A 27,781-nucleotide genomic window follows, 5' to 3' on the forward strand; every position below is an offset into this window, starting at 1 on the left:
AATACTTGATAATTAATAATTGAATTTAAATTTTGCAATTTTGATTTTTCTAGGCACGAAGTAATGAACTATGGCATCTGCAAACTATAGGATTAATTCTTTTGAAAATTCTGAAAGTGATTCAGATGACAATAATTCTATAAATAAAAGTTCTAGGAATGACTTTTCTCAGGTTGAAAAAGAGTATTCTGGGAATTTATTGGAAAACATTCACATTAATAATTTTAATAAAAAATTAAATAGTGAAGTTGATATTTCTGATTCAGTTGAGCAACAAAATGCACGACGAAAACGGAAAAAAGTTAATAATATTTGGAGTAGCGTACTTCAAGATCAATCATTAAGTGATGGTTTTGATATATGTAACGTGGAACATATACTAAAATCTAAAGACAGGCATTGTGAGAGCTATGATTATAGAAGACGTGAACTTGATACAAGGCCACCTGTCAGTCCAGATTTAATTAAAGTTGACGATGATGAAACATTTCCAGTAACAGAAAATTTTGAAGATGATGATACTGTATTTTCAAATAATAAAAATAAATTGCAGACAAAATACAATCAACATAAACTGACGCCAAAAGAATATAAAATTGCTAAATTAATAGTAAAAAAATTACGAGAGAGAAAATGGAGATTAATATGTAAGTTATTAAAGTTATTTTTAGCAATCAATTAATATTGTTGAAAAATTTATCTAACTTTAATTTTTAGATAATGTAGTAAAAATCTTGGGTGTTAATAAAGCAATGGAATTATTAAAAAAGACAGAACATATTGAGAAGAAAGGTGGTATGCTAGTAATTGTGAGTATAATTTTAATAATGCTTAGTTCTAATAAATTGTTGAAATGATTATTTAGTTTATAATCAGTGATTGTTATTTTGTGTTCCGTTCATGAGAAATTAAGAAAAAAGAATTGTTTTTTGTTCTATAAAATCTAACATGGGGAAAAAACTGTAATATTCACTAGGATAGAAGAAACACTCCAAGAAACAAATAGAAAAAAAATATCTTTATGATTTGTCTTTTTCACATCTCAAATATGACAAAGTCACACTGTGGAGTTGACTAATGTGTGACTTTGTTGTGTTCCTGAGGCGTGTGTCTCATATTTATTTTTGAAAGTTTTGTTTATCCCAGTGAATTTTTAACAGTATATTTATTCATCCTGGATATTTTATTGAACTGTAATACTATTGTACAAAGCATTTTCACACTAGAATGTTACAAATAATTGTTCAAATGAAAAATATCAATTGAACTAACATTGAATGTTAGTTCAATTGATTTTTTTTTCAAGTTGATTAACTATATTTATTGAATGGTAACCACTGCCATTATATATATTTTAATATTTTTGAGTGATGTTGAATGAAATACATTTTTTTGCTTTCAAAATATTTTCAGGTTGTATCATATTTATAAGTTATTTTGTAGTTTTTAATTTTTATTGAATATTTTTCAGATGCATCAGCACACTGCTTTTATAATTAACTTCAATTTTGTCTATTAAGATAGGCTTAACTAACAATAGAATCAGCCATTATGAGTACCTTATGAAAAAATACATTCCAACTCAAACTACAGGTATACCTCGCCTTACGTTGGTAATTGGTTTCAGGAGAGGCGACGTAAGTCGAATTTACTTGTGTAGTTACGACGTAAGTCGGAACTATGGTGGAAAACGCCAATAATGAGCACTTAAAGACCGCTAAATAAGACGACAACACAGAAACACAGATGTTTTCATGTTTCGTTCTCTAGGATTTATGATGATTATATTAACATTTACTGTAAATGTACATATTTTAATATGATTTTATGTGCTTTCAACGCTTTTCTAATGATATTATGACTTCAATGTTTGTGGCAGACGGATTTAAAGTCAAATAAACTGACTCAAACTTGATTTTTATTTTTCCATATACTTTTTTGACAAACGACGTATAATCAGGAACGACATAACTCAAGCGACGTAACTCGAGGTATACCTGTATTCATGATATGTTATGAAGATTAGATTTGAATCTGAATTCTTCACAGTAGTGAGTTGATATCTTACCATGTAATCATTTGTTTAATCAGTTTTAAATTAGGTAAGAGGCATGATTAGAATATCAAGTTTCAAGTATTTATGGTTTACTAAATTTATAAAAGACTAAAAACTGTCAAGATTCTCCTATGTTTAGATTTTGGTCTAAAAAAATCAAGAAGAAATTTAATATTTGGTTTGAGAAATTGTTACATGATAAGATATGCTATTGTTGTAAGGTATTCAGATTTTAATCCAATATGGATTTCTACCTTTTTGTGAAAAAAAGATTTTGTATACTTTTATGAAAATGTTTTCTTTCTTTTGTGAAAGAATACACTTTTTTTTTAAATCAACTTGCTGTTTCTCACTTTAACCCTTTCCCGGCCAGGGTACCGATCTATCGTTACCCTATTCGTTTAGCAAAACGGCCAGGGTACCGATTGATCGTTACCCTGTTAACAATCGATTTTTATAAAATTTATCGACAACAGATGTCAGCACTTGACGGCATCGTCTTGTTTATCGTTCATTCTACATATTTTTGTCCAGGTGGTGTTTTATCGACTTAAAAAATTTTAATTATCGGTTATTTTTTCTTAATTTTTCATTTTCTGATAACTTATTATTTTATTTTTTGCATATTCATGCAATAATATTACTATAATAAGTTGATTTATGCTATAATAAGTTTATTCAGCTATAATATGTTAATATATCGTAAATATTTAAGTTATGACCTTCAGTTCTGATATTTTATATATTTTTTTTAATTTTTAATTTTTAATTTTTTTTTAAATCTAAAATATTAGCAAATGTTACATCTATTGCTATTGGTAATCATATGTTTATTACAAAAATATATAGTCTTGTTTGATATGAAATGAATAAAGTATATTAGTTAATTATGTTAGATGAAAGCAGAATAAAGTTCAGATTTCAAACAAATGTTTGATATAATGTGCGATAATTTCACAACAAATAAACGTACGTGCATAAATGTAATATCAAATTGTACAGAACAATATTCTACGTCATTCTGGCTCAGTGACAATAAGAATAAAGTAACCAGACAATGTTAATTTTGACAAAAAGTAACAAATTTTTAAGTTTGAATGTCAATTATCATATATTATTTTTTTTTTCTCATAAATTTTTCAAACGAACTTTATTGAAAAATGTCGTATTTAAAACTAACTATATTGATAAATATATGTGATTTTTTTCATATGAATCAAATAATAATTTAATTTTTGGTGAATTTTTAAAATAATATTGCCTGATTTACCTATTTTGACCTTGGCCGTTTTACAAAATAAGGGGGCGTGGCAAACGGCAGGGAAAGGGTTAAATTTTATATTGTCATTGTATATATTTTAATATGACAAAGAATCTTAAAAGAATTTATCTAAATTTCTTACATGTTTAAATATTAAAGCTTTACTAGATGTTAAATTAAGCAAAATTTTTATATAAAATAATTGTAAACATAAATTTTTGAATTTTTTCAATATATATAGAATAAATCTAGAAGAAGAACTCCAGGTGGTGTATTTTTCCATCTGATTAAATCTGATCACAGGATTTCAAAGGAACAATGTGATGAAATATTTGAAGAAGAAGAAAGAAATTTCAACTTTAGGAAGACTAAAGGTAATGCATTAAGATTAATAAATTATTTATTTTAAGCAAATAGTATATCGTGTATAAATATTAATGAAATGAATGATTTAGAATATATACAGTAGAGTATGCTTATTGTGATTATGGATATTGTTATCAGTTGTTTAATGATATGAGAATTAGAAAACATAATTTAAAATACACTTATATAACTTTATAATTAATTAAATTATCAACAACTGTGAGGCAGATAATAGTGAGGGCTTATCAGACCAATGATGGGCACAGATGCTCAGGGATCAAGTGAAAACAATTTAATAAACACAAAAATTACTACATAAGTATGGAAACCCAAAATGCATTTTCCTATTGGGAAAATAGTCCCTTATCAGTTGGTATGAACTAAGAGTAAAGCTATATTAAAAATTATACAAGGTAACGGTCAACTTAAAAATATGCGTAAAGCTATACAATATAAAGATGAAAATGCCATTATAACTGTATGAGCAGTAATCATATCAGTGTAGATAAGTGTAATAAATCTTCATAACGTAGCAATGTGGTGTGACATACAGGGTGCTGATACCAAACAGTTATAAGTTAGACAATTATTGGTTTATAGTTATGAACTAAAGTTATACATACAGATAATGTACATACCAAAAACAACAGACAACAGAGTCAACAATAAGACAACAGAGTTACAGGTGCCAGCTTACAACAAGGTGCTGGAAGCGGTAGTAAGGGAGGCGTGTAACAGTCCACATCTGGTGCACAAGTGGTGACAACATATGATACAATTACCAACAGTTTTTAACAATATATAGTCATAACATCACAAAGATATTTAGTTTTTAAAGATATAATTATGCCATCCTTTGTCAATTTTAACACCTAGGCTATCATTAATTCTATTAACGTTATTAATTTTTAAAATTTCTATATGTTCAAAATATTTAAGTTTATAGGTGTCAGTTTCAAATTTTAGTGCTTTTATTGTACTTTTATCTATTGCACCTCCATAAAGATTGCAGTGTTTAGCAACTGCAGATAACTGCTGATATATAACTTTGCTTATTGTAATCAGAGTTTAGGTTACGGATTATTGTTATCTTTATGCAAATACACTTAAAGTGTCCTTTTGTGCTTTTAGCATCACATGATGACAAATAACCGCCAGGGCTTTATGCTAGTTATTTGTCATTATTTTCTTGCAATGTACTAGTTTAGATTGTTTGCAATTCTTTTACTTACTTAATGTTAGCTGTTATAAAGGACAGTACAGACACCTCCTCATTTAATGGCTTACCTGTTTAACAACTACTTGGACTTATAACCAGATCTCCAGCACTGGAATCCCCTTTTGTAGTGTTAGTCTCATTCCTGCAGTTGGTTATTATTTACTACACAAAGTGTTTGCAATCTCCAAGTCTACAATATTTCATTTATAAATTTAAACTTTATTGTGCAATCTCAAAGTACAAGATGTTGGTAAAAAGAAAGAGTGTGACTACACCTGGAGGAAGTACCAAGAATCAAAGGAAGAGCAACAGAGTTGGAAGTGTAGCACACTTGGAAGACATCAAAGTTAAATTTGTAATTTTGTTGTTATATAATTGTGTAGAGTTATTTTTCGTGGGATTCATGGTCAGGATTTTGCTATGAGAAGGGGTCCGTGGGCATAATAAGTTTGGGAATCATTTTGAAGTGAAGTGAAAACTGTTTGTTCTTGGTGATTGAAGATGATGGAAGTTTGAATATGTTTTAGTTTCTTCTGTATTTTTATATTGTATTTTCAGTTTGTTACTTTTTACAAAATTTTAATTTTAAATTTTTGACTGGCAAATTTACAAATTTTTTGTAAAATTTTAAAATTATTAATATGTAAATGTTAATATCTAGCAAAACAGCTATGTCATTCTTCTAGACGAAACCTTGTTTAATATAGTAGCTGTCTGGGCAATTTCCCAGGTTATAAGCACTTGCCCAAATGGGAAGTAGTGTCAAAATGATGGTTGAATGTACAGTTCAGTAGTACAATCTTTGATTATTACAGTATTCTTATATCAGTACCTCAGATTGCAGTGTTGAATATTCTTCAGAACAGCTGCTACCATTCAAATGCATTTTGATTTACTAAGTAAACCTATGATTTATTAATTAATAAATAGTAATTACTGGTCACAATTTTTGTTAATTTACTTTTTGATAGTTTGATAACAATGCAATAAATATTATTAAAGTTGCTTGAAATTCTTCAAAATGAAATTTTTTTAGTTTAACAAAAAAAATTGATAGAAATCAATGTAGGCTACAAAATAAAATCTAAAAAAGTTTATAGTTTCAGTAGAACTTTTTAAGAAATTCAAATTCAAATTTATTAACGTAATATGGAAAAATTCCAGTTACAAGGGGTGCATTAGGTTACAAATATTAATAAATGTATTATAACCTCTGACAATAAATAAATGTTATGTAAGTTACTTCTTTTCTTAAAATTTAGACAGTCTATTACAATATTAAACAAAAGTTAGAACAACAACCAAAACTAAATATATGTATCATTCATTTAGGCTCTCCACCATTTTAATATATTTAATAATGAACTGATAAATTCTGATAATCATAGTTGGTCCCATCTGGAATATTTTTTGATAGAATTCTTGCATAGACTTGATAGCTGACAAAGTCAAAATTTCCGACTGTTCCCTAAGTTTGGAACAACCTTACATAAACTAATTATATGGTATACTGAAATTTGGTCGTTACATAACTTACATTGTTTATTTCTAATGGCCACAAAATTTCCTTCAACTGTGATATAAAAACTATTTAATCTGATCTGCATATAAAATCTCTTCAACGTGAATGGTATTTTATAATGAATATAATTACTTGCTGGTGGAAAATTTAGATTAACTATATACCATGGGTGAAATTTTGACTCCTGTAGATTTTTCATCTCACGAACAATTGACTCGTTATACATATTCTCCACCAATAAAGAAATTCCATAATTCCAGTCTGTTTCTGAACCGTTAAATAATAAATGGGACAAACCATATTTTGCCAATTTGATCCTTAGTTTGTTATACCAATTATTTTGATAGTTCTTTTTGTTCTCTGCCAAGGTTTTTAAAACTTTTAATATCATATTAACTTGAATATTCTCACTAGTTAACAGTCTCTTCAGAAATTTCATGATCCTAATTACCAAGTATGGCTCTAATAACATTCGATTTGTATCATGACGGATCGCATACCCCGGCACAGCTTTATCTAGTCCATAAATTTTTCTTATAAATTGTAATTGAATTTTTTCAAAGTAAGGTAACCAGTCTAGACCCCATAATGGTAGAGCATAACAAATAGAATTGATAACCAGTGCTGAAAACAGACGAAACTGCATTTGAATAGAATTTGTTTTCATTTTAACAAATAAACCAGTTAAACTATTAATTATTCTGTATGCTTTAACTTTCATCTGCTGAAAGTGTTTTCCGAAAGACAACGTTGAAGTGATAAGAACCCCCAGATATAATACTTCCTCAGTTACTTTCAATTTTTCACTCCCCAAATAAAAATCATGGTCTTTCCTTGCCAGCTGACCTCCCTTTCGAAACACAACAATATGGGTCTTATTCGGGTTGATCTTCAATCCCATTTTCGAAAAGTATCTCTCAGTTAAATTTAATTTTCTTTGAAGACCTATTTTTGTCGGTGAAATCAATACCACATCATCGGCGTATTGAATCGAATGTACTATCATATTATCCTTAATAATAATACCATCCTCCTCCTTCATAAATTGATTATCTAAGTCATATATCATAAAATTGAATAAATAGGGTGATAACGGATCACCCTGTAGTAAACCGCCACTTATTTCGAACGAAGGGTAAGTAATTAGACCACTTTTAATTGTAATAGTGTACTGATCGAACAAAGACTTTATTACCCTTGTAAATGTTGAGTCTGCTCCATTATCTTCCAATTTCACACATAATTTATCCACTGAGATAGAATCAAATGCTTTTTCTAGATCTAAAAAAGCCATATATACCTTACGTCTTTTTTTGACAAGGTGAATTTGTATGATCGAAAGCAATAAAAATATTGCCACTTCCGTCCCACTCTTCTTCACAAAAGCAAATTGTGAATTTGAAATTAAACCATTAACCTTAGTCCATTTTTCAAACCTATTCACAAGAACTGATGTAAAAATTTTTCTTAGCGTTGATAATATGGCTATAGGATGATAATTCTTTGGATCAGTTTCTTCGCCCTTTTTAAATATCATACGAAAGTAAGCAGAATGCCACATTTCGGGCAAAAGAACTTGATTATAAATATAATTAAAATTCGACGCTAAAGCATCTATCAATTTTATAGGTAAACGTTTTAAAAAACTAACTAGTATTAAATGCAGTCCCGCCGCTGTCGATTCTCTTAGTTTTGTAATAATCTTCACTAATTCACCTGCTACTATTGGTTGGTTCAACACCCTTTCTTTATCTCTTTCCGTAGGTAAATCTTTAACGTCAGTATCCATTAAAACACTCGGCTCGCGCTTCTTAAAAAACCTATACCAGTTTTCGAAACCAATAGGGTCCTGATATTCCACCTTCTTTCTTGGACGGTATTTTTTGATCACTGGCCAAAAAAACTTATTATTGTTTTTATCTAATAATGATCTTCTGTTCAGATTATTGTAATAAATTCTTTTCTTGGCCTTTATGAGGTTATTGTATGTTCTTTTTGTACTTATATAATCAGTTAATCGCTCTTTCAATCTAGTTTTACGAAATAAAGTTAAATAATATTCTTTAAGTTTCTTAACTCTGTAGCAACACAAATCAAACCATTCCTGTTTGAGCTTATTTTTCTTTTTAAGTGACTGTTGGATACTTTGAGGACTTTGATTAATATTTGTAATGAATATATTATAGAACAATGTGGGATATTTTTGATCAGGCCTCACTTCATGAATTAAGGCCATTCTGTCACCTATTTCAGCCTCAAATTTATTAGTATTGTATTTATATTTCTTTGTTTGAGTCAAAATTTTCTTACTTATTTTATTTTTATAAATTAATTCATTTGTTTTTATCGATAGAGTGACAAGAAAATGATCCGATAAATCATCATCAAGAACTCTTAATTCAACACACTGATCTAATACAGATTCAGTACAAATTATATAATCGATGACTGATGTACCTGCTGCCGAAATGAATGTGTATCTACCAGGATAATCATCTTTCATGCGTCCATTCAAAATAAATAGGTCGCTCTTTTTCACCCAATTTAACAGTAGCTTTCCTTTTTTGTTAATTTCATTGTCCATGCTGTTTCTTAAACTATAAACAGCCGGATTAGACCCTGAATAATCAGTATCGATTTCATTGCCAATTCTGGCATTAAAGTCCCCGAGGATAATCCATGATGTTGTAAGATGCGACCAATCTGAATAAATCTTCTCAATTTCTTGAAATGGTAACTGCTGGGACTCATATGGCGGAGAATAGTAGACCATAATTGGAATATAGCTATTGGAATTCCAATTTATTTTAAATTTGTCAACTTTGATTATAACAAATATTAAGTTAACATTAGAATAAAAATAAAACCACTCTCCCATATTTTTCTTCACCAATAACTACAATCTGCCCTTAGGTCTTCCAACTCCCAGTTTTTTTGTAGCTGGAACCATTAAATAATTAAATGAAGACTGCAGGAATTCCATCTCTTTGGCAGTTAGGTCAATGATCCAGGTTTCTTCCAAACCAATAATCTCGTATTGTTTCATTAATTTTTGAAAATAAGTAGAATAAAATTTTTTCCTAAGACCTTGAGTATTCCAGTTTATAATCGTGATTTTTGGTTCTTTCACTAATGTCAAATTTGTTTTCATAACGTTATTGCTGCTATTCTTACTAACTCTACTATCTGTTTTAGCCATTATGTTGGTTAGTTGATTTCCACTTCTAAAAAAGAACCAGTGTCCACCAAACAGTTCTCAGTTAAATTATAGGTAAATTTCTTATTTCTGTAAATCAAACAGTCATTACGTAATAAAATCGGACTACCCTTTTTCTTTTCCTCTAAATAATATGGGATCAATTTAGGTCTTCTTTCCCTAGATTCTCAGGTAAGATCAGAAGTTATATGTAATTTACTATATAGTTCATTGGAGGATTCTTTTTATACTTATAAAACAATGATATTATTTGGTTTTTCCTCTGGATTGAATTTAGAGTGATTTTTAAAATAGTCGGAACTACTTTCTTTATTACATAATAGTCTCTTATTTCCTCTGTCTTAAATTCGGTAATCCTTAACTCTTCTTCTATAAATCTACCTAGACTTTCTCTAGTATTCATATTATCAGACAAAGGGTATCCGAATAATATTAAATTAGACTGATTTGATATATTTATAATTTCATTTGTAAAATATTTTTGGGCTTCTAGTTTCCTATTTAGTTCCGGCAATGCTAATTCTAAATTATTAACCTTCTGTTCCATTAACCCAAGTCTAGTCTTAAATTCTTTATTATCCTTATGTAGCCGACCAATCTCTGTTTTAACTTCTAATATTAATTCAGTTATAGCTCCATGTGAAGCTTGAATTAGTTTAGTCATTTGGCGTAAACTTGAGGTGATCGGACAGTTCTCTCTCTCTATCGACTCCAAACATTCCACAAATGTAGATTCAAAATCAAAATCACTCACCTCCTCAACTGTTATCTCGTTTTTCTCCTTCTCCCTCAAAGCAGGCCTTGATTTACGTAGCATATTCTCCAAACTAGTCGGTTTAGACATCTTGACAGCATTATTACTTCTTGTTAATGGAGGTCGACCTCTTTTCGATGGTGAATGTGATAAAGGGCTCGGATTTTGCTCAACACCGGCCAAAATAAGCAAATTCTGTATTATTAAAAGTAAATATACTTTGATCCATAGCATTTCCATCTTTTAAATTCCTAATGACTCTTCGGAACAAACTCTCACTAAAATCACGCCAACACCGTTGAATGCTAGCAGCGCCCCCCTTTTTTAAGAAATTAATTAAGCATAAGAGCCGTTGCAAACTAACACTAGCAAATGTGTGTTAGCACACCTGATGATTTCAAAGGCTCCTCCCTTTCTTTGCATCCACGTGGTAATTCCTTTGCTAGCGTGATGATACAAGTGTACACTTGTTGGTGACAGAATTCAACAGCGAGCGTATGCTTGTATCACTGCTCTAGCAAAGGAATTACTGTGAGGACACAAAGAAAGGGGCGGAGCCTTTGAAGTCATCGGGTGTGCTAACACACATTTGCTAGTGTTTTGCTCTCGCAAAGCTGAAGTTTGTGGCGGCTCTAAGATTAATATCAGATGTATTGGCTTTAGTAGTTTTCATTACAGATGTTGAAAATAAAATAATAATTGAACAATCAGAAAATGTGTGATCTAAACTGAGAAACTGTTTATATCAGTCTTGAAAAAAAGTATTATTATTAATTTTAGGGATTTTAATGGCCTTCCATACTTTCATTTATAGATTGATATTATTAATAAATAATGAAAGATAATAAGCTTGAATTTCAAATGTACTGTGGTTATTAAAAGTTGTATTTTATAGCAACATTGTGTATTTGTCATATTACTTCACAAAATAAAATTATACAAATTTTAAAATTAAAGCAACTAAACTATGATTGGAAACAACTTACATCTACAAATAGATATTGCTAATTATAAGCAGTCTACATATATTAGTCTATATGCATGATCTATTGAACTGTAGTGTTTATTAAGTTTGTTTCTATGTAAATAGTTATCAAAAAGTTTTAGCTTAAATATCTTCTTTTTAATTAGTATATCTTTGATGAAGTTATGAGATAATGATTAGTGAAGTTAGAATTTTAATAATAAAACATTTGCTTTTTGAAAATTCTTAGTCTTTATGAAAGAAAATGTTTATTGATGAATTTTGTAATAATTATCATCTATTTATAGAAAAAGAAATAAAACAACGTATATATTTGATTTTTCTATGCCTGATGCTTTATTTTTTATTCTGTTATGTATGCATCAAAACACCTCACCCTTTTCAATGCAGTGGACATTTATTTTTCTAATGTTTTTGACCTTTGGGAAACAACTTAAATGTACAAAGAAGAAAGCCATAACTTATTCTAGAACAATTTAAAACTTAATACTTTTAGTTATGGCTTTGTTCTTTGGTAAATTGTAAATTTATTTTCTGAAGAAGGCTGATTGAGAAGGCTGAAAACATTAGAAAAATAAATGTTCACTGTATTGAAAAAGGTAGTGTACTGTGATTAATAAGAGAACAGTGAAGGGATTGTTTCTATGTATTCTTCCTGTTCTGAAGTATTATTACATCTGAATTCTAATACATTAGAATTTTCCCTTAAATTTGATTATTCAAAGATAAGGTTGTGATAATTAACTGAATAATTATTAATGAGAAAGACCTCATATTTATTCTTAATAATAATTGAGACAGAGCATTAGTGAAGACTCTTCTATGTGGTTTATAAAATTGAGTGCATTCTCAAAATTTGATCAGTCAACTTTTTCATTTTATATAATATGAGACAAGGAAATTAAAAATGTAATAAAAATCAGGGGTCCGTGATTGACTTTTTAAGTGGGGTCAAAGTGACAATGTCCAAGATTGCTAGCACAAACACGTGCAATTTTTGACACATGATTGCTAGCACAAACACATGAAAATTCTTTTCTATGCCAGTGACATCATCACTGCTGTGGTAGTGGCAAGAGATCATAAATGGCACCCTGAAACAATATTATTGACTTGCTAGTGCTTCAACTCAATTCTTAGTTTGTTTTGGACAGAAAACTGAACTATACCTAGTTAACAGTATAGTCAGTCCTCAGGTTTTGAACTTAATTCATTCCTATAAGTTGTTTGAAAACAGATTTGTTTTTAAACCAAAACAAATTTTCCCATAAACAATATAAAATGGATTAATTCATTCCGGACTCACAAGACAAAACCTTTTTTCACCTTTTTAGCTGTATTTCACACATTAAAATGCCTACAAATGCAATATAATATTGTATGTGTGTGTATGTATATATATTAAAAGCAAAATGTTCCATCACTGCCAACCGAAACCATCACTTAACAAAGAAGTGCTATAAATAGAGACAAGTCTGCCTAAATGAAATATAATCAAATCAATCAAGGCATACAACAAATACTTTATCCACACTTTCCAAATATTATGTTTCAATTGATTTGATTTCAATTAATTAATTTTGATTTTATTTTTAATTTTAAGTTTTGGTGCAAAAACCAGAGTTTTAATTATTTTATTTTAATTGGCTGGCTATCTAGTATTAATAAATATTAAAATTATAATATATAATATTACATGAATAAATTTTTATTATTTAATTTCAGTTAAGCACCATTAAACACGGATTAGTGGATGTCATTTATATTACATGAATGTCAATTAATTTGATTTAAATTCGATTGCAACACGTACTGAAAAACAGAACTAGTATCTTACCTGCATGTGCATCGAAATCTAATTTGACTAACAATGTTGTTGATTGTTTGTGTGGTGACGTGTAATGACGCCAGGCGATCTTGGTGCCACTAACATCAGAATCAGTAGTCCCATTGTTGATTGGTTGAGCTATCAACTTTCTTTAACACGGGAAGTATATGGAGTTGACCATCTATGTCTCTCTAATCTGTGACTGGCTCTTGCTGAGTGGCTTGTTCTGCAACCAAGTTATCATACAGTAACTGGGCAAATATTGCATTCAAAATTTTGTTCGAAAAATGATGCATTCAAAACCTGAGGTTTGACTGTATGTATTTGGTTGATTTGAATTTCTTCTAATAAGTTACTGTACACCTTATTTTATAATGTAATGTGATATAGCATTTCAAAAAATATACATTACAAATTAATATATTTTTATGAATTATAAATAAATTAAACATATATGGTATTTATTTATTTATCAATTTTGATGTCAGATATTAGAATTATGATCATGATAGATACATGTGTACATGTTATCGATGCTTTCTTCTTAAACAAAACAATACTCAACCATGTGTAGCAAGACGTATAGAGTTCAATTATGTGTTGCAAAAATATAGGAAAACAATTTATATTTTTAAAAGTAAGATCATTCTTTCATTTTTCCTAATATGTTCTTTCTATTTCATTATATGGTAAAAACTGAAGTATTGTCAAACATTTTGATAGATTAAAAAATAAAATTCTCTGTTTATAGCCAAAACATATTGATTCTTTCATTGAGTTAATAGTATTGTAAATATTTTTAAATGTATTTTTCGTCTGTATTTCTGATCTTACATTTTTATTGTTTAATTTTAGATCATGAAAACCAAAGTGAAAAGAATTCAAAATTTCATGTCTTGCAATGTTATTCATGTAAAACATATCAAGTTCATCAAATAAAAAAGATCAATAAATGGAACTGCAAAATTTGTAATGAAAAGCAGTCAGTTAAACAGGTAAGTGCCACTGATTTATCGTCACCATTACTATTATTAAATATAATAATAATTTATTAAATCCTTTAATGAAAATTCTGTAACTGGATTGATTTTGTCAGTTAAGATTAAGTTTCTATTTTTTTATCAGAAGGTTAAATTCTTTGACATGTAACTTTTTAAATCACTATAATTCAATTACTTTTTTGTATTATGTTTGTTGTAGTCTGTTTTTTGTGTTGAAAATATTTTTTAAAAAAAATATTAAATTTTTCTATCCTATTACAAGTTATTTGATGTATTATTTCAGCTTATTATTTATTATTATTAATGGTTATATAAAACTTTTTTTAAATTTAGTGTTTATTATTATTATTACTTTCATTTTTTAGATTGTACAGATTTTAGTGAGATTTTCAAATGACTTTTTAAAGTTAATATCCAAAGACTGTATTTTAGACATATTTTTAGAAATTAAAACTAAACTCTTCTGTTTTATATTTTCAAGAAGAATTTTTTTTGTCTTCAGAATTTTCTTGATACAATACTAGAGCATTTTTACAATAGTTCTTGGTTTCAAATTGTAAAGATCAATTTTAAGTTTATTATATGAGGTTCATTCAAAAAAACAAGAGTGGACTTTTGTCATACAAATTTTATTATTGTGATTACAATATTATACATGTTTGCCCCCTTCAAAGTACTCCCCTCTATTTGCAATACACGTTTCTGTTGTTTTTGTCACTGTTGGAATGCTCCCTGGAACTCGTTTTGTGATATGTTGCATAGCTGTCTCTGTGATTTTTGTTGAATCTTGTCTACAGTCTGAAAATTATGTTCTTTTCAATTCTTTTATCAAACAAAATTTGGCATGTTAGCTTGTGTATAAGGGACATCAATACTACTAAATTTTTGGTGGTTAAAGGTCGAGAGTTGGGAGGTAGAGGGTCATATGTCTTACTGAAGATTTTACATGTTATTACCATTTAAAATTTTTATAAAAACCATTTTTACCCTCAAATTAAGCTTTTTTCCATTTTATAATAACTAATACAATAAAAAGCTTTTAATAAAATCTCAGACAGATGTGCCATACTTTATTATAATTAATAATATAAAAGTTATTTTTTAAATAAAATTCATAACAGCCTGGAAATTTACACAAGTTGTTGCTGGATTTTTTTCTTCTTTTTGAGTGATTTAAGAATTTACAATGTATTGTCTTATTTTATAATTTGATTACTAATCTGATTAGTTTTTCAATACATGTAGATTCAATTAAAATTATTTCAATATTGTTACTGATAACAGTAATATCTTTATATTAATTGAAAGATGGTTTCAGTTTTCCAACTTAGTTTGAGTAAACAGCTGGACTAAAAATATGGTTCTGATATCAAATTAAAGCTCTTGCTTGATGATGCTGCTGAATAGAGATTTGAGAAAGGTGCAATGGTTCAGGCCTCACGAAGTGGCAAAGGTATAACGTTAAGTCTATAGGACAAACATGTTGAGCAATTGTAGAACTTGTTCCTATCTGCACTTTGGGAATAACAGATATAGAATATAAAGGAACAAGAAAATTATTCTAAACAAAAGAGAAAAATCACACAACCAGCAGCTAAACAGAATAACTAATACTCTCAAGCCTCAACAAAGACATAAACAAATTGCTAACAAAGATTAAATTAAGTGTGAATTAGTGCTTATTTAGAAGTGATTGCTTTTATTTCAAATAAAAAACAAAAAATGTGTGTTTTTTTTGATAATATAAAACAGCAAATACAATAAAAAGCAAAATAATTGGGAAACAATTGTGCAAAAAACAGCAGCAAGACAATCGTGATTCTTCCTGTATACCATTCTCCCTCCTGAAACAAACTTGAACTCTTCTACTACAGGAAAAAAGAATGAGCCATTCCACTAAAGTCTAGCCTGTGGAGTAAAACCAATTTTGTATCTATTGACATATTTATTCTATATATATTAATTGAATTGAAAGAGGGTTTCAGTTTTCCAACTTAGTTTGAATAAACAGTTGGGACTAAAAATATGTTTCAGATATCAAATTAAAGCTCTTGTGCTATAAATGATGCTGTTGAAGAAAAATTTCAGAAAGATGCAATGGTTCAGGTGTGATGGAGTAGCAAAGGTATAATTAAGTGTACAGGAAGGCAAGTGACAAATATGTTAGGCACTTGCATGCCATCTAGAGATTTAGATTTTCTAAACCATTTCAACAATCTGTTGTTCACCACTACTGTGAATTCCTGCTTTGTTTGTTATTTACTTGTTAATTAAAAGACATTTTGCATTATTTTTTCAATAAATTAGTTTTGTCAATATTGAGCTCAGCATCATCTATCAACTTTTCACACCAATCACTGTTTTTATTTTACTATTACTTCATGAGACCAAAGTATTGTTCAGTTCATTGCTTAATGTAAACTGATTGCTTTCTCAATAAATCTACCAACTAAAAGACGACTAAACTTGAATATATGACTGTTCATAGGTTAGGAGTTTTATCACAAACAATGAGATTGCTATGAGGCAGGCTGACACTACCCTCACCATTTATCTAAAACCCCACCAGCCACCAAAATCAACTGGCTTTAGGAATGCTAAACGTCACCCTGGGACTTAGATGCAAAATTGAAAGAAGCCATTTAGAAAGAGGACCAGTGGGAGGAACCTCATAGTACTAGAGAACAGGTAGACATGAATCCATCTGTAAATGGTCAGAAAACACTTGCTGTACTGATGATTTTTGTGTAGAATGCCAAATTTTAAATGAGGGTATTGTATTTTAATTGAATAAAACCATCAGTTTTGATGGGTTCTTGCTAGTTTAGTATTAATTATCATCAGATAGCAACAAACTGTTTTTATCAATAGGAAATTCACAAGTAGTTAATTAGTTCGAGAGGTTTTTAGTATATATACATATATAAGTATATAGTATGTATTACTTATTGAAACACCCTGAGATATTTATGATTCAAATGATTTTAAATTTTTTGTTTTATGTATGTTACTTAAATTATAAGTAACAATATTTTCAAATTTCTTACATAGTAAAGTGAAAAATTGTTTTTCTAGTGATACTGCAACTGTAGAATACATTAACCCATATATGCCTAAAAATTTATTAAACATATTTTTTTGATAATTTTATGCAACATGTATTAAAAAATACAAAAAAGACTGTTGACAAGGTTGATAATAAAATTTATTATTATTTTATATAAATTACAAGATGCCCTATATATATATAGGACATTAGGCATGTGGCATGCTATTATATTAGCTATATCCACTATGTGTTGTTTATAAATTAAGTTCTGTGGAATTTTACAAAATGCTTTATAAGCAGATCAACATTACATATCTTGCATTTTGTTGTAGTTTCTACATAATAATAATGATGTTTTGTTCATTTGTATTTCAAGCATTTGCAAACTCTCTAGATGGCCAATCAGACTGATTATACACCATATTTCTGTTATTTGAACATGAGTATTTTCATTTTTTTGTTAAAGGTAACTACTGTATTTGTTTCTTCAACAATTTTCTCTATAATTTCATTATTAAAGAATTTTGAAAATAATTCTGAAGAAGTTTCTTTAGCTACAATACAATCTTTGGCATCAAAAAAGACATGATTATCAATAAGTCTTGTTTCACATAATGATAATGCTTTTTCTTTTTTCTCAATTTTGGCATGAAGTTTCATTAAGCAATACTTAATATTAAGGAAGTCAATCTTTAAATTCTTGATTTTGGTAGTTTATTTCCATATCATTTTGCATTTGATTCACTGGTAAATTATTTATATATATAATATCCTAATCTTCAGAGTCTTCATCAGTTACATTGCTGAATTGTATTTGTAAGAGGTAATAGATTAACTGATTTAGAATCAGTTTCATCTTCCTTTAACATAGATGATGCTTTATGAAGGGTGAAATCTCTATAAAGGTAAGGAGCATAGTAAATGTCTAATGTCCTATATATAGGACACTTAACTTTTCTTTGCTATTAAATTTTATACATTATTATGAAATATGTTTTACTAAAAACTAGAATATATAAGTATGTATTTTATAAATTTTTCTAAAAACAAATAAAAATTTGACACTTTTATTACAAAATTTATATTACTTTTTGAAGTGAACACCAAAATTGGCCATATCAAAAGAAGTTGTTATTTCAATCTATTATATTTCAAAAATTTGCTGCTAATAAATGGCAAATTGTGTTTACTTTACCAGCTATAACTGTGATCTAAGTGCCTACACAAAAATAACTGTTGAAAGTTTACTGTTCAAAGCATGTTGAAACAATTTTTAACTGTGATACATAGAGGTCATTAGGCATATATGGATTAAAATTTAGAGGTATCCACTAAATTTCTATGAGATGATCAGTAATTTTGTTTGTAAATCTGTTTAGATGTTTAGATGCTGATAATTACATACATTCATGCTTAATAATAATTGTTAATAATTACATAAACTTATGCTTAAATTTTTTATTAATCATAACTTATTTTTATTGCAAATATAATGGCATTTCAGTTTTTATTTCATATAAAATTAACATTATTTAAAGGTCTATTGTCGAGGAACTGCTGCAGACTGTAGAGAACATACTCAAAAACTTAATCTTTTAAATGGAATGAAGGAGAGCATCAAAAATGAAGGTGAAATGGAATTAGTGACTGAAACAAATGATGGCACACCCACTGAAGTATGTATGAATATGTATGATTTTAATTACAACAAAATTAGTATTTAAATTTTTAGATTGATAAGTTTTCTTCTAATACTGTATTTGGAAACACAATCATTTTATTTTCAAATGTACAAAATTGGTTAGCTTACACCAAAAATTAATACAATTGCTGAAGTTTAAATATCATTATCAGATATGGATCATATTATTTCAGCTATACCACTTTTCATCTTAATGTAGTAAACTCATTTTGGAAGTAAAAACATATTTAAACTTTTCAATAAACATCAAGATAGATTTTTTTTTTTTTATTAAACAAATGTTATTTTTCCAGATACTTTATTATGGTAACATTTTATGCAATTTTAAAATAGTAAAAGGAATTAGTCTTTTTTATGGGTGGCTAAGTAAATATTTTTATTGTTATACTACCATATTAAATAGCTATCTGCTAGGGTTCCTCTTTTCGTAGCCATTTTCTAATAAGTCCAGTGACAAATTAAAAATCTTAATGTACTGTTTTACCAATGCATATAGTCTAACTCTGTTATAATGAACATGGATATAATGAGTTCACAGTTATAACAAGCAAAACACCATAACAATTTTAATTTATGCATTTTCTATAAGATTTCTCACAGTTATAACGAACGTGCTTTACGAAATTACTGAAAATTTTCACTAGCTATGCAAACACATGAACATTCTTAATTGTTCAAGTAATAGGAAATGCAGTACTGAATTCTTGGAATAGATAAAACTGAAAGGATTACTTGGTTTTATGACCATTGGATAATTAGTTTTATAATCTGCATTAATTACAGGCCTACTTACCACTTAACTTTCTTTTTGGAGACTGTCTCCCTCTTTCTTGACTAGCTTCCAACCTACTCTGCTAATCTATCTAATCATCACTATGATTATAAAATTGCCATATACTCTAGTTAGAATCACTCTTATATGGGAAGGATATCTACAAAGAGGAAAATGTTTCTCAGTTTACGAAAAGGTAGAAAATATTTGCGAGTTAGAACGTGGTGCTGAAATTGTCAAAGTGTTTAGAAAGTTTTCTTTGTCATCTTCAACAGTATTGACATTACCAAAAACAAAGCAATCATCAATTTTAAGATTTGTGGATAAAAAGACTAACTGAAATCAGACACATTATTAATTCGTATTTTCTTAAATTATGAAAAAATAAATTGTTTAATATTAATTATATTGTAGTCTATATAACTATTAATAAAAACACAATATAATATAATTACATATTTTTTAATCAACTTATTTAGAATTAAAAGTTAAAAAATAGATTTCACTAATTATTGCTAATGTAGCTACAAATCTGCCACTCACAGGTACCACAGGCACCCCCAACATGTTTGTGCCTGAAGTAGCAGCCCATTCTCCCCTAGTTATGTTATTGCTCTTCATGGATATAACAGGTAACAGTTATAACAAGTAAATCTTGCCAGTCCCCTAATGCTCATTATAACCAAGTTTGACTGTATTTATTATTCCATTTGTTACAAATGGAACAACAAATGGAATATGAAAGAAACTAAAATTTCCCAACAGAATGCAGCTGCTGCAGACTGTACAGACAAAGCAACTTGTAACGAATTGCAAAGGTTAGTTCCAGTTTATCTAATGAGTTCACTGAAACTGATGATAAAATTACCTCTAGCATCAGTAAGCTGAGTTCTTTCAAAATGCAGTAACATCTGCACAAATTTTAATGGAATGAATGTGGTTATATGCTGTCATTTATTTCGATTCTTTGACAGTTTAGTGGAATTGTTGGTGAAAATGTTCTCTGACAGTGAGATAAGGAAATTTACCATGAAGAAGGAAAGGTTGGATATAGAATAGTGTATGGTGTTGCTTCCCATTTTTATGATCAGCTAGGCTTTTGTTGCATGAAGCAAGATAAGATTACACTGTGCTTTGATGAAATTTTTAATAAAGTAGCATAAAGAGAACAGTTGGATGTTTGTTTTTGGGATTATAGCTTAAAAAAATTACAACTATATACCTTACATTTGTCTTCCTTGGCCATGCTTCTACTAAAGTTTTGCTTTTTGGCTTCAAACTCATATTCTTATTTAGATCTTCATCTTTTCTTCAAATTTTCATGGATGGGCCAAACATGAACTGAAAGTTCATGTAATTATTGAAAGAAGAAATGCAAGAGGAAGATCCAAATGGTCTGATATTTTTTGATATGATGGGAAGGAAGTTGTTCTCTACACATCTTGAATAGGAGATTTCAAACTAGATATGATAGTGTATTGGAATTTAGAAAGATTTGAGATTGCTGTATAATTTGTTCAAGGATTTGCCTGCTCTGCAAGCAGACTTTATCATTTATACTAAGAGTACAGTATTTCCACAAAAATTTTCTCAAATAAGGTGGACTGAAAATCACCATTACAAAATGTGTCTTATCTTTTCTTTCCAATATAAAAAAGTTTGCTTGCATTTAATTGTAAACAAAGAAAGAACATAAAAGTTTAACTTTCAATACAGTAAAAGGAGTTTTCTTAAAGATCTTTTACCATCAAAACTGGAATTTTTCCAATCATTCACAAGCCAGCTAGAATCTTTAAGAGCGAAATTTTGACACTTTCTTTACAAGGAGCTAACAAAGATCTTTAGTGCATAGATATGATTTGTAAAGAAAGAGAGAAAATGTTTCAACATTGGTGAAAGTGAAGGTAAATAAAGAAAATCTTTCTTCATTAAAAACTGTCAACATTGGAATTGCTAACAGTCTCTGTCCAAAGCATCGTACAGTGAATTGGATCAGCTCAACTTCTTATAGGATTGTCATTCAATCCCAGCTTGGAGGATAAACTTTGGAGTGCAGCCCTATAAAGACAAGATTGTTTAATAAAAGGTGTATCTTGTCTGAATCTAAATATGATCATTTATTCACCAAAAAAAAGTCATACTTTCTTGAAACTGGCTTTGGAGGAGCTCACAGAGTATATTCATCCAGCTGCAGTGATGGCAGATATTAATAAGCAAGTTCAGCAAATTCCTTGGTTCCATTGTAAAGGACCTTTGATTGACTTAACAAAATGTACTTCAGCTTGCTCAATGAAAAGATTGAATTGCAAAATATGTACAAGTTTCTGCCAAAGCATATGCCTAGTAGTGCTATCCCAATGTTTTTCGACCTTTTTCTAATAGTGTACTCAACTTGATAATTTTTTTTTTCGTGGCATCCCTACTACTTCTTCACTGTAGAGTTATTGCACTTTTCATACTTTTATTAATATACATAAGCCGGGCCATCTAAAGTATAATGGAAGTCTAGGGCAAAATATATATATATGAGGCCCTATAGCAAATTAAATTTATGTAAATATGTGTGTGTTTGTAAACAATCAGTTTTAATTTTAAGACAAAAATTGTCCAAACAAGTTAAAATATTTATGAAATATAAAATTTAGTTTGTAAATACTTTTCAAATACTGTTTGTTTATCCACATTATGTGGGAACTTCCACTTTCTCAGGGTCTAGGGCAATTTGCTCCTGTCTCCCCCTCTTAGCATCCCTGTACATACATAAAAGTATTATGGTGTTACTCAGCTCTATATTTTGCAGCACCTGGTTGAAAACCACCATGCTATCCATGCCATCATATGTTGAGTCTGAATTTTTTGTAAACAGGAATGTTTATTGAGAACTAACACACAATTTTCAGTAGCATTACAATAAATACATGATGCTATTCATAGTCAGAGTGGAATTTGCCAGCTCATGTTAATTCTGTCGTAATTCTGTCATTTCATAAATGAAAGCTTGCTCTTGAAGAAAAAAGACAAAAGCAATTTGATGATCAGCAAAACTGAATTGCAAATGAAATTTAAAAAATAAAATTAGATCTATGAAAACACTGAGCAATAAAATGTAAAAAAAAGAAGTAAAAGTGCATTAAGTAGTTTTTACTTAATGTTGATAGATATTTCAATATACAGTATATTTCAGGGAAAATTCTGGAAACAATCAAAGAATTTTAAAATATGAAGTTGGTAGGCACAGTGTAGTATTGAATCATTTTTCCTTACTGAAATTGAGCGTACTAAAGTGTTGTGTTAACATATTGCGATGCTTACTGTGAGGTTATGGTAGACATGATTTTAAAGAATAAAACAAATTGTTGCATGTTAGAGGTGAATTAAAGAGAACTGCAATCTTTTATGGCTTCTAGTGTAGTGATAAAATATAAAACAGTATACGTTTAATTTTTGTTGTTGTGAATTCTGGACCATAAAATTATTTTTTTTTTTTTAGAGACATCTAAATATATATATATATATAAATTATGTATTATTAATAAAATAATAATTAAACAATTAATATTTTTAAAAATATACAGATGGTTCATTTTAATCAATTCACTGAAGTAATGTGAAAATATACATTTTACAAAAAAGTCATTGAACTAAAAATGTAAACTTTAAAGAAGCCACAAAATGGATTATTGGTTTTATTGTAGATGGACCCTACAGTGTGTGAAAACAAGGTTGACTTCATTTTCTGAAATTGGAACCCTTATTTTTTTTACTGTATTTTATGATTCTATATCAAAAACAAACTTTTATCTAAAATATTTTTTTACAAAAGATGTAATTGTCAGAAGTTATGCATGTTTGAGCTTTTACACTACACACATACATCTGTGGATATCTGTGAAGTTCAATGAAAAAAAGGAAGAAAAGTACTAAAGCTTCATTGTTATGGCTAACATGGTATTAGCCTGTTACAAAAGTCTGTTGTTATTGTTGATATGTGCAAGCTCATATCCCAAGGTTCATTCTATTTTGGGGTTTATAAGTCTTTAGTTTTCGCTCATTTCTTATGAGCCCAAAACACCCAATTTGCTCATCTCTTCTCGATGTCTCAGAACCAACTGACCACTTCATTAGCCCAACCATCTATTGTCCATCTCATTATCACTTTGTCAAACCCCACATAGTCACTATTCTTTTCTGTTGATGACTCATCTGGTCTCAAATATAGAGGGAGATCTTTGTTCATTTCATTCATTAGGAAAATATTATTTGGTGGAATAAATCTTTCTCTTCAAATAAGGAACTGATACGAAAACTCATGCCTCGGCTTGAGGTTGTCTTAACTTTATTCTGTATTTCCCTATTTGCCATAGACAAAAACTGTAGCAGGCACTTGTGTTAATTAAGCATTCTGCTAAAAGTTTAATTAAGATGAAAAATTATTGAATATTGTCATGTCAAGTGTGTTATGATGAATATCATTTTATATAATCACCATGTAAAGAAAAATGAGACAAAATAGATCTCTAGTTCAGAAAAAAACAAATAAGAATCAATCAGCAAAATCACTTAAAATAACAACAATGGTGATAATCCTTCTCTTGCCTAATGAATCATATTTAGGTTTACTGATCACATAAGATTTTGACATACCAATTTATAAATCTAGGCCACAGTTGTACATTCACATCTATTTACAATTACTATATAAAACATATTCTAGAATATAAAAAATATTTGAGTGTTTTAGATTATAATTTAATTAATTTAGAAAAGAATTTGGCCTAGAAGTAGGCAATGTTGCCGTCTCAAACATTTTAATAATAATAAATTCAGAAATGTCTAGAGGAAATGATCAACTTAGAGTGAAATTTGAACCTGTGACTTTTGTAAATAGAACAAATACATTACCAATTACAATGTTTAGGCTCTAATGGCATAATGATAAAAATTTAACATATTTGATTCCTTAATTCCTTGATTTCGTCCTTGAACGTATATACACTATATACTTTTATTTATTATATTTATATTTCATATACGTGGTACGATCCAAAAGTTCGGGGAATGCAGTAATCTATGACAACAAAAGCATGTATTTGAAGTTACAGCATATGAAATGAATTCTACCAAACCACCTCTACGTGTTCAAGTTAATTTCACCCATGTCATGTGATTAAACCGTGTGCGCTGCTGTTTTTTTCCGGAGATAGTTACCCTTGTTCTGCGACGTAATCAAAGTGGAGTTTCAAGAACAACCTCCAACATTTTGACTTCACCGTGACCTTTCACCATAGAATCACCGTACACCTTTCTTAGCAATTTTAAAATCTCTGTAGGTGTTTTACCTAAACGCTGACAAAATTTAATGTTGGAGGTTGTTCTTGAAACTCCACTTTGATTACGTCGCAGAACAAAGGTAACTATCTCTGGAAAAAAACAGCAGTGCTCGCGGTTTAATCACATGACATGGGTGAAATTAACCTGAACACGTAGAGGTGGTTTGGTAGAATCTATTTCATACGCTGTAACTTCAAATACATGCTTTTGTTGTCATAGATTACTGCATTCCCCGAACTTTTGGATCGTACCACGTGTATATATATATATATATAAATGACATGTTTGTGCCTATATTTCACTCTGCAGCCAAAATTACACATTGCACATGAATGGTGTTTGTGTGTGGTAGTAGCCCCAAGTCTCCCATCATGCACTATGGTGGTTGTGTCTCGATAGCTATAAGGGTGTGGGAGATATGGGGGTTGAAAGTGGTTGACTTTGAAAATGTGTGATGCTTCAATGAGAATGTTCCAGAACCTAGAGGTGAAATTTGGTACACAGTTAGGGTACATCATGAAAATGCACACTAAGAAGGGATTTTTCGAAATTCCTCCGCGGGGGAGAGGGAGAGTATTAAGTCTTAACCTGAAGAACGGCTTCTACTGTACTATTTTAGATAAGATTTTTTGTTTTTAATTACGTTTAGTCTTCATTCAGTACTTAGGGATATTAAATTGATAACATTTCAGACATTGTTATAAATATTTTTTATATATTTTGATTTTTTAACCAAATGTTCAAACCGTTTTAAAATGGTTCGAACATTTGGTTCTATCTACATATCATTCTATAATTGAACCAATTCAATTATAGACATTCCAGAAAATTTATCAAATTAGAAACAGGTGTTAAATAACAATTACTGTGGTTGTTGAAATATTGAATTTAAATAGGGTTTGCTTGCAAAATCCACACGAGCGAAGCTGCGGGTAACAGCTAGTAATATAATAAAATGATTGTTGTTTGAAATTACATATATTTATATATATTTAATTGTTTCTAGCTTCAAGTTCCCTGCACTAGCAAATGGTCAAAATTTTTGTCAGAAAATGAAGAAGAGAAAATGGATGATGATACTGATTTAACAAGTACCCATGCAAATAAACCTATCAGGTATTTTAAAAAAATAATAATAATAATCAAGTTATATTTTCATATAATATATTATTGTGCAATATTTTTTGAATGCTGCTGTTATCAATATTTGCATCATATATTTGGCCAAATGTAAAAGTTCAAACTTTATTTGTATCTCTAAAATGCTATGACCCATTTCACAAGCATCTGCTATCATACCATGTTGAAATTTGCTTAAGTCATGATAACTTTCCATTCTCACTGTACAATCAATCTTTACATTTCCACAGATGTCTGTCGCTATGTAGACTCTGCATACAGACAAAAACATTTATGAGAAGCTAGGGACGGCAGTGTTTTGTGAATGATGACTATCCTAGTTTTTATGTCACTTCAGTGTAGTGCAGTCATTAAGAATAGAATAAACTATCTGTTGTTGTTATAACAGTGAACTAAGCTAATTATTATCTGAAAATGAATTTGTTCTGTCTTTCATTTTGGAAGTTATCAAAAGTAAGCGTAGTATTTAAGAATAAGTGTGTGGTTTTTCTTTTTGAATGGCATTTATTTAAAGAAATGTCTGGTAACAACTTTTATTGTATCAACTTCCATAATATATGTTAATAAAGTAAACTTAATTTCTGTGTGACAAAAGGAAATTTGCAGGAAAATAATTAAATTTTTGGTCATTTTTATTTCTTAAACACAGTTTTTCATCTAATTATATTAAATCATATTAATTACAATTATAAATAAAATATTTAATATGATTGATTAACTAAGGTTTTAACATAACAATGCTGGAAAAGAAATAATAAAAATTATTTTAAACTTTTTGTTTTCTTAACTGATGTAATCAAATTTAGAAAATAACTTCTATTTGAATACAATTGCCATTAATTTTATACATAACGTATTGAAGAAATAAAAATTTTATGAAAGCTTGAGTCAGAGTTTTTGAAACTTGACTAAAGCTTTCTTAAACCTTTACAATTTTTGAAGAATTTTAAAAAGATTCCTAAGAAGAAAATTTTACAGAATAGAAATCTCTCATATGAAAATTTGATTGTATTTGTCATGTAATCATGTGTCAAAATTATTCATTTCAATTCTTTGTTATTCAGGAAGGAAAGCAGAAATATTTGTGAAGATAAAGAAGAAGAATTGATTTCCAATAAAAATGAAGATGTTTTGATTACAGATAAGAACACAAAATCATTGAACTCAAACAGTTCAGTTGTATCAAAATGGAATGAATTCATTTAATTTATTTAACAAGTAAATAAACTGCATGTATAATAAAATATCACATTTTTGTTACATATTAAGTGTACACATCTTCTAGTCAAAAACTGAAAAAATAATTTTTATTTTTTAATACATTTAACTAAACTTTTTAGCGATAGAAAGTTTTATATAATTGAGTATTTTTATTTTAAAGTTGTTTTAGCACTTATTTAAAAAAAATTGTTCAGCACTGTTAAGTATATCTCTCTATTCAAATTGTCATTTGGCTTTCGTTTTACTGTAAAATTTAACAATAAAACATTGTTTAAATCTATATGCTTTATAAATTTTCACTTTTTGATCATGAATTGATTCATTTTTTACAATTATGTATATTATAAATCCAGAATA

At 28.9% G+C, this 27,781-nt stretch overlaps 1 protein-coding gene across 1 annotated transcript; it reads left to right on the forward strand.

Annotated features, from left to right (window-relative positions):
• On the forward strand, positions 1 to 27,704 carry LOC136973591 (phosphorylated adapter RNA export protein-like). Its single transcript, XM_067268322.1, has 7 exons — positions 1 to 647; positions 718 to 809; positions 3,559 to 3,691; positions 14,064 to 14,203; positions 18,797 to 18,934; positions 26,070 to 26,179; positions 27,268 to 27,704. The coding sequence occupies exons 1-7, from the start codon at positions 71 to 73 to the stop codon at positions 27,407 to 27,409; spliced, it is 1,332 nt and encodes a 443-aa protein (XP_067124423.1). The 5' UTR covers positions 1 to 70; the 3' UTR covers positions 27,410 to 27,704.
• Positions 27,705 to 27,781: the final 77 nt, after the last annotated feature.

This window comes from Centruroides vittatus, unplaced genomic scaffold, assembly GCF_030686945.1.
Source record: "Centruroides vittatus isolate TY-2023 unplaced genomic scaffold, ASM3068694v2 contig_3235, whole genome shotgun sequence".
Taxonomy (NCBI): Eukaryota; Metazoa; Arthropoda; class Arachnida; order Scorpiones; family Buthidae; genus Centruroides; species Centruroides vittatus.

Excerpts from the sequence above, each read along its gene's own strand:
- LOC136973591 (XM_067268322.1), top strand. The coding sequence starts at position 71 with ATGGCATCTGCAAACTATAGGATTAATTCTTTTGAAAATTCTGAAAGT. Across the intron at positions 648-717 it reads GAGAAAATGGAGATTAATAT|ATAATGTAGTAAAAATCTTG; the intron begins GTAAGTTATTAA and ends TTTAATTTTTAG. Across the intron at positions 3,692-14,063 it reads CAACTTTAGGAAGACTAAAG|ATCATGAAAACCAAAGTGAA; the intron begins GTAATGCATTAA and ends GTTTAATTTTAG.